Genomic DNA, 11,380 nt, shown 5'->3' with positions numbered 1-11,380 from the left:
CTGAATCGAATGTCTAAATCTAATGTCTAAATCTAATGTCTAAATCTAATGTCTGAATCTAATGTCTGAATCTAATGTCTAAATCTAATGTCTGAATCTAATGTCTAAATCTAATGTCTAAATCTAATGTCTAAATCTAATGTCTAAATCTAATGTCTGAATCTAATGTCTGAATCTAATGTCTAAATCTAATGTCTAAATATAATATCTATATCTGAATCTAGTGTATAATATAAAAATCTAATATTGAAATCTAATATCGAACTCTGTATTTCAAAATTAAAATACACAATATAGGGAACATATATTTCTGTTTCCTGAGTTTTGGGAAGTTGAGAAACTTGTAACTTCGGCCTTCAAAGCGTCTAATGGGATGATATTATATTCAGTGTGTTTCCTTACCTCGTTGAAGAGGGAGAAGATGTCTCTGAGCATGTCTGACACAGGGACATCAAGGTAGTGGGCAAAGGCTTCCAGACCCAGCTTCTCTCCCTCCATCTTCCTGGCTCTGTTCCCAAACTCCTGCAGTACCTTCTCCACATTCTGGGGCTTCAACCTGACCAGGTAACATCAACACATTAATACAGTCTCTACATTCTGGGGTTCAACCTGACCAGGTAACATGAATACAGTCTCTACATTCTGGGGCTTCAACCTGACCAGGTAACATGAATACAGTCTCTACATTCTGGGGCTTCAACATCACCAGGTAACATGAATACAGTCTCTACATTCTGGGGCTTCAACCTGACCAGGTAACATTAATACAGTCTCTACATTCTGGGGTTCAACCTGACCAGGTAACATTAATACAGTCTACACGTTCTGGGGCTTCAACCTGACCAGGTAACATCAACACATTAATACAGTCTCCACGTTCTGGGGCTTCAACCTGACCAGGTAACATCAACACATTAATACAGTCTCTACATTCTGGGGTTCAACCTGACCAGGTAACATTAATACAGTCTCTACATTCTGGGCTTCAACCTGAGCAGGTAACATCAACACATTAATACAGTCTCTACATTATGGGCTTCAACCTGACCAGGTAACATGAATACAGTCTCTACATTCTGGGGTTCAACCTGAGCAGGTAACATTAATACAGTCTCTACATTCTGGGGCTTCAACCTGACCAGGTAACATCAACACATTAATACAGTCTCCACGTTCTGGGGCTTCAACCTGAGCAGGTAACATCAACACATTAATACAGTCTCTACATTCTGGGGCTTCAACCTGACCAGGTAACATGAATACAGTCTCTACATTCTGGGGCTTCAACCTGACCAGGTAACATCAACACATTAATACAGTCTCCACGTTCTGGGGCTTCAACCTGACCAGGTAACATCAACACATTAATACAGTCTCCACGTTCTGGGGCTTCAACCTGACCAGGTAACATCAACACATTAATACAGTCTCTACATTCTGGGGTTCAACCTGACCAGGTAACATTAATACAGTCTCTACATTCTGGGCTTCAACCTGAGCAGGTAACATCAACACATTAATACAGTCTCTACATTATGGGCTTCAACCTGACCAGGTAACATGAATACAGTCTCTACATTCTGGGGTTCAACCTGAGCAGGTAACATTAATACAGTCTCTACATTCTGGGGTTCAACCTGACCAGGTAACATGAATACAGTCTCTACATTCTGGGGTTCAACCTGAGCAGGTAACATCAACACATTAATACAGTCTCTACATTCTGGGGTTCAACCTGACCAGGTAACATGAATACAGTCTCTACATTCTGGGGTTCAACCTGAGCAGGTAACATTAATACAGTCTCTACATTCTGGGGTTCAACCTGAGCAGGTAACATCAACACATTAATACAGAGTCTCTACATTCTGGGGTTCAACCTGACCAGGTAACATTAATACAGTCTCTACATTATGGGGTTCAACCTGACCAGGTAACATTAATACAGTCTCTACATTCTGGGGTTCAACCTGACCAGGTAACATTAATACAGTCTCTACATTCTGGGGTTCAACCTGACCAGGTAACATTAATACAGTCTCTACATTCTGGGGTTCAACCTGACCAGGTAACATTAATACAGTCTCTACATTCTGGGGTTCAACCTGACCAGGTAAAATTAATACAGTCTCTACATTCTGGGGTTCAACCTGACCAGGTAACATTAATACAGTCTCTACATTCTGGGGTTCAACCTGACCAGGTAACATTAATACAGTCTCTACATTCTGGGGCTTCAACCTGACCAGGTAACATTAATACAGTCTCTACATTCTGGGGCTTCAACCTGACCAGGTAACATTAATACAGTCTCTACATTCTGGGGTTCAACCTGACCAGGTAACATTAATACAGTCTCTACATTCTGGTGTTCAACCTCACCAGGTAACATTAATACAGTCTCTACATTCTGGGGTTCAACCTGACCAGGTAACATTAATACAGTCTCTACATTCTGGGGTTCAACCTGACCAGGTAACATTAATACAGTCTCTACATTCTGGGGTTCAACCTGACCAGGTAACATTAATACAGTCTCTACATTCTGGGGTTCAACCTGACCAGGTAACATTAATACAGTCTCTACATTCTGGGGTTCAACCTGACCAGGTAACATTAATACAGTCTCTATATTCTGGGGATTCAACCTGACCAGGTAACATTAATACAGTCTCTACATTCTGGGGTTCAACCTGACCAGGTAACATTAATACAGTCTCTACATTCTGGGGTTCAACCTGACCAGGTAACATTAATACAGTCTACATTCTGGGCTTCAACCTGACCAGGTAACATTAATACAGTCTCTACATTCTGGGGTTCAACCTGACCAGGTAACATTAATACAGTCTCTACATTCTGGGATTCAACCTGACCAGGTAACATTAATACAGTCTCTACATTCTGGGGTTCAACCTGACCAGGTAACATTAATACAGTCTCTACATTCTGGGGTTCAACCTGACCAGGTAACATTAATACAGTCTCTACATTCTGGGGTTCAACCTGACCAGGTAATATTAATACAGTCTCTACATTCTGGGGTTCAACCTGACCAGGTAACATTAATACAGTCTCTACATTCTGGGGTTCAACCTGACCAGGTAACATTAATACAGTCTCTACATTCTGGGGTTCAACCTGACCAGGTAACATTATTACAGTCTCTACATTCTGGGGTTCAACCTGACCAGGTAACATCAATACAGTCTCTACATTCTGGGGTTCAACCTGACCAGGTAACATCAATACAGTCTCTACATTCTGGGGTTCAACCTGACCAGGTAACATTATTACAGTCTCTACATTCTGGGGTTCAACCTGACCAGGTAACATTATTACAGTCTCTACATTCTGGGGTTCAACCTGACCAGGTAACATTAATACAGTCTCTACATTCTGGGGTTCAACCTCACCAGGTAACATTAATACAGTCTCTACATTCTGGGGTTCAACCTGACCAGGTAACATCAATACAGTCTCTACATTCTGGGGTTCAACCTGACCAGGTAACATTATTACAGTCTCTACATTCTGGGGTTCAACCTGACCAGGTAACATTATTACAGTCTCTACATTCTGGGGTTCAACCTGACCAGGTAACATTAATACAGTCTCTACATTCTGGGGTTCAACCTCACCAGGTAACATTAATACAGTCTCTACATTCTGGGGTTCAACCTGACCAGGTAACATTATTACAGTCTCTACATTCTGGGGTTCAACCTGACCAGGTAACATTAATACAGTCTCTACATTCTGGGGTTCAACCTGACCAGGTAACATTATTACAGTCTCTACATTCTGGGGTTCAACCTGACCAGGTAACATTAATACAGTCTCTACATTCTGGGGTTCAACCTGACCAGGTAACATTAATACAGTCTCTACATTCTGGGGTTCAACCTGACCAGGTAACATTAATACAGTCTCTACATTCTGGGGTTCAACCTGACCAGGTAACATTAATACAGTCTCTACATTCTGGGGTTCAACCTGACCAGGTAACATTAATACAGTCTCTACATTCTGGGGTTCAACCTGACCAGGTAAAATTAATACAGTCTCTACATTCTGGGGTTCAACCTGACCAGGTAACATTAATACAGTCTCTACATTCTGGGGTTCAACCTGACCAGGTAACATTAATACAGTCTCTACATTCTGGGGCTTCAACCTGACCAGGTAACATTAATACAGTCTCTACATTCTGGGGCTTCAACCTGACCAGGTAACATTAATACAGTCTCTACATTCTGGGGTTCAACCTGACCAGGTAACATTAATACAGTCTCTACATTCTGGTGTTCAACCTCACCAGGTAACATTAATACAGTCTCTACATTCTGGGGTTCAACCTGACCAGGTAACATTAATACAGTCTCTACATTCTGGGGTTCAACCTGACCAGGTAACATTAATACAGTCTCTACATTCTGGGGTTCAACCTGACCAGGTAACATTAATACAGTCTCTACATTCTGGGGTTCAACCTGACCAGGTAACATTAATACAGTCTCTACATTCTGGGGTTCAACCTGACCAGGTAACATTAATACAGTCTCTATATTCTGGGGCTTCAACCTGACCAGGTAACATTAATACAGTCTCTACATTCTGGGGTTCAACCTGACCAGGTAACATTAATACAGTCTCTACATTCTGGGGTTCAACCTGACCAGGTAACATTAATACAGTCTACATTCTGGGCTTCAACCTGACCAGGTAACATTAATACAGTCTCTACATTCTGGGGTTCAACCTGACCAGGTAACATTAATACAGTCTCTACATTCTGGGATTCAACCTGACCAGGTAACATTAATACAGTCTCTACATTCTGGGGTTCAACCTGACCAGGTAACATTAATACAGTCTCTACATTCTGGGGTTCAACCTGACCAGGTAACATTAATACAGTCTCTACATTCTGGGGTTCAACCTGACCAGGTAATATTAATACAGTCTCTACATTCTGGGGTTCAACCTGACCAGGTAACATTAATACAGTCTCTACATTCTGGGATTCAACCTGACCAGGTAACATTAATACAGTCTCTACATTCTGGGGTTCAACCTGACCAGGTAACATTATTACAGTCTCTACATTCTGGGGTTCAACCTGACCAGGTAACATCAATACAGTCTCTACATTCTGGGGTTCAACCTGACCAGGTAACATCAATACAGTCTCTACATTCTGGGGTTCAACCTGACCAGGTAACATTATTACAGTCTCTACATTCTGGGGTTCAACCTGACCAGGTAACATTATTACAGTCTCTACATTCTGGGGTTCAACCTGACCAGGTAACATTAATACAGTCTCTACATTCTGGGGTTCAACCTCACCAGGTAACATTAATACAGTCTCTACATTCTGGGGTTCAACCTGACCAGGTAACATCAATACAGTCTCTACATTCTGGGGTTCAACCTGACCAGGTAACATTATTACAGTCTCTACATTCTGGGGTTCAACCTGACCAGGTAACATTATTACAGTCTCTACATTCTGGGGTTCAACCTGACCAGGTAACATTAATACAGTCTCTACATTCTGGGGTTCAACCTCACCAGGTAACATTAATACAGTCTCTACATTCTGGGGTTCAACCTGACCAGGTAACATTATTACAGTCTCTACATTCTGGGGTTCAACCTGACCAGGTAACATTAATACAGTCTCTACATTCTGGGGTTCAACCTGACCAGGTAACATTATTACAGTCTCTACATTCTGGGGTTCAACCTGACCAGGTAACATTAATACAGTCTCTACATTCTGGGGTTCAACCTGACCAGGTAACATTAATACAGTCTCTACATTCTGGGGTTCAACCTGACCAGGTAACATTATTACAGTCTCTACATTCTGGGGTTCAACCTGACCAGGTAACATTAATACAGTCTCTACATTCTGGGGTTCAACCTCACCAGGTAACATTAATACAGTCTCTACATTCTGGGGTTCAACCTGACCAGGTAACATTATTACAGTCTCTACATTCTGGGGTTCAACCTGACCAGGTAACATTAATACAGTCTCTACATTCTGGGGTTCAACCTGACCAGGTAACATTATTACAGTCTCTACATTCTGGGGTTCAACCTGACCAGGTAACATTAATACAGTCTCTACATTCTGGGGTTCAACCTGACCAGGTAACATTAATACAGTCTCTACATTCTGGGGTTCAACCTGACCAGGTAACATTATTACAGTCTCTACATTCTGGGGTTCAACCTGACCAGGTAACATTAATACAGTCTCTACATTCTGTGGTTCAACCTGAGCAGGTAACATTAATACAGTCTCTACATTCTGGGGTTCAACCTGAGCAGGTAACATTAATACAGTCTCTACATTCTGGGGTTCAACCTGACCAGGTAACATTAATACAGTCTCTACATTCTGGGGTTCAACCTGACCAGGTAACATTATTACAGTCTCTACATTCTGGGGTTCAACCTGACCAGGTAACATTAATACAGTCTCTACATTCTGGGGTTCAACCTGACCAGGTAACATTAATACAGTCTCTACATTCTGGGGTTCAACCTGACCAGGTAACATTAATACAGTCTCTACATTCTGGGGTTCAACCTCACCCCAGTCTCCGGACCAGCTTGGCGAACTCCAGCAGGCAGGTGTCAACAGGGAGTCTGAGTTGACCCTCAGCCATGGCCAGTTGACAGTCTTCAAACGAGTAGTCAGTAATGGGGATGTCCAGGGCCCTGGAGAGGAAGGATAGGAGACTTGAAACAGAGTGTGAACTAGGATAAGGTCTGATATACAGGCCTCTAACCAGTAGTCCAGTGTTTTCAGAAGCGGTCCTCGTGACCCTCAGCTGTTTCATACATTTCATCTATTCCAACATTTACACCTGAGTCAACGAGTCAAACAACCAGCAAGTCCCTGATCTGTTGAGTCGAGGGGTGATGGGGCCCATCTAGAGCCCTGAGGAACAGTAGACAGACTAGAGCATGAGGAGAGAGTTAACCAGTAGTCTGTGATGGGGCCCATCTAGAGCCCTGAGGAACAGTAGACAGACTAGAGCATGAGGAGAGAGTTAACCAGTAGTCTGTGATGGGCCCATCTAGAGCCCTGAGGAACAGTAGACAGACTAGAGCATGAGGATAGAGTTAACCAGTAGTCTGTGATGGGGCCCATCTAGAGCCCTGAGGTACAGTAGACAGACTAGAGCATGAGGATAGAGTTAACCAGTAGTCTGTGATGGGGCCCATCTAGAGCCCTGAGGAACAGTAGACAGACTAGAGCATGAGGAGAGAGTTAACCAGTAGTCTGTGATGGGGCCATCTAGAGCCCTGAGGAACAGTAGACAGACTAGAGCATGAGGAGAGAGTTAACCAGTAGTCTGTGATGGGGCCCATCTAGAGCCCTGAGGTACAGTAGACAGACTAGAGCATGAGGAGAGAGTTAACCAGTAGTCTGTGATGGGGCCATCTAGAGCCCTGAGGAACAGTAGACAGTTAGACTAGAGCATGAGGAGAGAGTTAACCAGTAGTCTGTGATGGGGCCCATCTAGAGCCCTGAGGAACAGTAGACAGACTAGAGCATGAGGAGAGAGTTAACCAGTAGTCTGTGATGGGGCCATCTAGAGCCCTGAGGAACAGTAGACAGTTAGACTAGAGCATGAGGAGAGAGTTAACCAGTAGTCTGTGATGGGCCCATCTAGAGCCCTGAGGAACAGTGGACAGACTAGAGCATGAGGAGAGAGGTAACCAGTAGTCTGTGATGAGGCCATCTAGAGCCCTGAGGAACAGTAGACAGACTAGAGCATGAGGAGAGAGTTAACCAGTAGTCTGTGATGGGCCCATCTAGAGCCCTGAGGTACAGTAGACAGACTAGAGCATGAGGAGAGAGTTAACCAGTAGTCTGTGATGGGCCCATCTAGAGCCCTGAGGAACAAGTAGACAGACTAGAGCATGAGGAGAGAGTTAACCAGTAGTCTGTGATGGGCCCATCTAGAGCCCTGAGGAACAGTAGACAGTTAGACTAGAGCATGAGGAGAGAGTTAACCGATAGTCTGTGATGGGGCCATCGAGGGCCCTGAGGAACAGTAGACAGTTAGACTAGAGCATGAGGAGAGAGTTAACCAGTAGTCTGTGATGGGCCCATCTAGAGCCCTGAGGAACAGTAGACAGTTAGACTAGAGCATGAGGAGAGAGTTAACCGATAGTCTGTGATGGGGTTGTACCGTGGCGGAGATCTTTGTGGGCTATACTCGGCCTTGTCTCAGGATGGTAAGTTGGTGGTTGAAGATATCCCTCTAGTGGTGTGGGGGATGTGCTTTGGCAAAGTGGGTGGGGTTATATCCTTCCTGTTTGGCCCTGTCCGGGGGTGTCCTCGGATGGGGCCACAGTGTCTCCTGACCCCTCCTGTCTCAGCCTCCAGTATTTATGCTGCAGTAGTTTATGTGTCAGGGGGCTAGGGTCAGTTTGTTATATCTGGAGTACTTCTCCTGTCCTATTCGGTGTCCTGTGTGAATCTAAGTGTGCGTTCTCTAATTCTCTCCTTCTCTCTTTCTTTCTCTCTCTCGGAGGACCTGAGCCCTAGGACCATGTCCCAGGACTACCTGACATGAGGACTCCTTGCTGTCCCCAGTCCACCTGGCCATGCTCCTGCTCCAGTTTCAACTGACCTGAGCCCTAGGACCGTGCCCCAGGACTACCTGACATGAAGGCTCCTTGCTGTCCCCAGTCCACCTGACTGTGCTGCTGCTCCAGTTTCAACTGTTCTGCCTTATTATTATTCGACCATGCTGGTCATTTATGAACATCTCTGGTCATGTTCTGTTATAATCTCTACCCGGCACAGCCAGAAGAGGACTGGCCACCCCACATAGCCCGGTTCCTCTCTAGGTTTCTTCCTAGGTTTTGGCCTTTCTAGGGAGTTTTTCCTAGCCACCGTGCTTTTACACCTGCATTGTTTGCTGTTTGGGGTTTTAGGCTGGGTTTCTGTACAGCACTTTGAGATATCAGCTGATGTACGAAGGGCTATATAAATAAATTTGATTTGATTTGATTTGATTTAGAGCCCTGAGGAACAGTAGACAGTTAGACTAGAGCATGAGGAGAGAGTTAACCAGTAGTCTGTGATGGGCCCATCTAGAGCCCTGGGGAACAGTAGACAGTTAGACTAGAGCATGAGGAGAGAGTTAACCAGTAGTCTGTGATGGGCCCATCTAGAGCCCTGAGGAACAGTAGACAGACTAGAGCATGAGGAGAGAGTTAACCAGTAGTCTGTGATGGGCCCATCTAGAGCCCTGAGGAACAGTAGACAGACTAGAGCATGAGGACAGAGTTAACCAGTAGTCTGTGATGGGGCCATCGAGAGCCCTGAGGAACAGTAGACAGACTAGATCATGAGGAGAGAGTTAACCAGTAGTCTGTGATGGGCCCATCTAGAGCTCTGAGGAACAGTAGACAGTTAGACTAGAGCATGAGGAGAGAGTTAACCAGTAGTCTGTGATGGGGCCATCTAGAGCCCTGAGGAACAGTAGAGTTAGACTAGAGCATGAGGAGAGAGTTAACCAGTAGTCTGTGATGGGCCCATCTAGAGCCCTGAGGAACAGTAGACAGACTAGAGCATGAGGAGAGAGTTAACCAGTAGTCTGTGATGGGCCCATCTAGAGCCCTGAGGAACAGTAGACAGACTAGAGCATGAGGAGAAAGTTAACCAGTAGTCTGTGATGGGGCCCATCTAGAATCAACAAACTAGAAGCTGTTGAACTTAAATTTACACCAGCCACACACATTAGACTAACATACTTTAGTATCCTACAGTCTCTAGGCTGGTGTTTCTAAGCACGGCAGCCTGAGGGCTGAGCCATCTGGCAGGCCCCGTGAAGGCCTATGGGAGGCCAAGTGTGTGTGTGTGTGTGTGTGTGTGTGTGTGTGTGTGTGTGTGTGTGTGTGTGTGTGTGTGTGTGTGTGTGTGTGTGTGTGTGTGTGTCTGTGTGTGTCTGTGTGTGTGTCTGTGTGTATCTGTGTGTGTGTCTGTGTCTGTGTGTGTCTGTGTCTGTGTGTGTGTCTGTGTGTGTGTGTGTGTGTGTCTGTGTGTGTATCTGTGTGTGTGTGTGTGTGTCGGTGTGTCTCAGGACTCACTTGGCCATCAGGCGTCTGACGTTGTGAGCAAACAGAGCCGGGTTGTTCTTCTCCTCTTCTGATGGAGTGTAGACAGGAAGGAACTGAGGAGAGAAGAAGAAGAAGACAGAACCCCAGGGATGTCACTCCTCTATGGGAAGTCAAGTGGGAATAACAACTGAGATGATATGGGCTCCAAAAGGGGAAGAGAGAGATAACACTCTCCCTAACACTCTTCTAGACATACTGTAACTACAGTCCATTGGTAGAGCAAAGTGAAGCCTGTCTGTCGGGAACAACAACAGGTGTTTCTGCTGTCTGTCTCAAAGTCTTTTCAGAAAGGACAGAACTAGGACAAGGGACAGAGTAGTGGAACTAGGGGACAAGGGACAGAGTAGTGGAACTAGGGGACAAGGGACAGAGTAGTGGAACTAGGACAAGGGACAGAGTAGTGGAACTAGGACAAGGGACAGAGTAGTGGAACTAGGGGACAAGGGACAGAGTAGTGGAACTAGGACAAGGGACAGAGTAGTGGAACTAGGGGACAAGGGACAGAGTAGTGGACCTAGGGACAAGGGACAGAGTAGTGGACCTAGGGACAAGGGACAGAGTAGTGGAACTAGGGGACAAGGGACAGAGTAGTGGAACTAGGGGACAAGGGACAGAGTAGTGGACCTAGGGGACAAGGGACAGAGTAGTGGACCTAGGACAAGGGACAGAGTAGTGGAACTAGGACAAGGGACAGAGTAGTGGAACTAGGACAAGGGACAGAGTAGTGGAACTAGGACAAGGGACAGAGTAGTGGAACTAGGGGACAAGGGACAGAGTAGTGGAACTAGGACAAGGGACAGAGTAGTGGAACTAGGGGACAAGGGACAGAGTAGTGGAACTAGGACAAGGGACAGAGCAGTGGAACTAGGACAAGGGACAGAGTAGTGGAACTAGGACAAGGGACAGAGCAGTGGAACTAGGACAAGGGACAGAGTAGTGGAACTAGGACAAGGGACAGAGCAGTGGAACTAGGACAAGGGACAGAGTAGTGGAACTAGAGAGCAAGGGACAGAGTAGTGGACCTAGGGACAAGGGACAGAGTAGTGGAACTAGGACAAGGGACAGAGTAGTGGACCTAGGACAAGGGACAGAGTAGTGGAACTAGGGGACAAGGGACAGAGTAGTGGAACTAGGACAAGGGACAGAGTAGTGGACCTAGGACAAGGGACAGAGTAGTGGAACTAGGGGACAAGGGACAGAGTAGTGGAACTAGGACAAG

At 45.4% G+C, this 11,380-nt stretch overlaps 1 protein-coding gene across 1 annotated transcript; it reads right to left on the bottom strand.

Annotated features, from left to right (window-relative positions):
* Positions 1-402: 402 nt before the first annotated feature.
* LOC127922727 (lysophosphatidylcholine acyltransferase 1-like) lies at positions 403-10,225 on the bottom strand (the record flags this gene model as incomplete). The annotated part of the gene is made up of 3 exons (XM_052506601.1): positions 10,132-10,225; positions 6,613-6,738; positions 403-556 (listed from the first exon to the last, which is right to left on the bottom strand). Coding segments are annotated over exons 1-3 (288 nt in total), but the record flags the coding sequence as incomplete, so codon positions are not given.
* Between the last annotated feature and the right edge of the window lie 1,155 nt (positions 10,226-11,380).

Source organism: Oncorhynchus keta, unplaced genomic scaffold, assembly GCF_023373465.1.
Source record: "Oncorhynchus keta strain PuntledgeMale-10-30-2019 unplaced genomic scaffold, Oket_V2 Un_contig_26875_pilon_pilon, whole genome shotgun sequence".
In the NCBI taxonomy this organism is placed as follows: domain Eukaryota; kingdom Metazoa; phylum Chordata; class Actinopteri; order Salmoniformes; family Salmonidae; genus Oncorhynchus; species Oncorhynchus keta.
The sequence above is the reverse complement of the archived record's forward strand: the minus strand, read 5'-3'. Positions and strand labels throughout refer to the sequence as shown.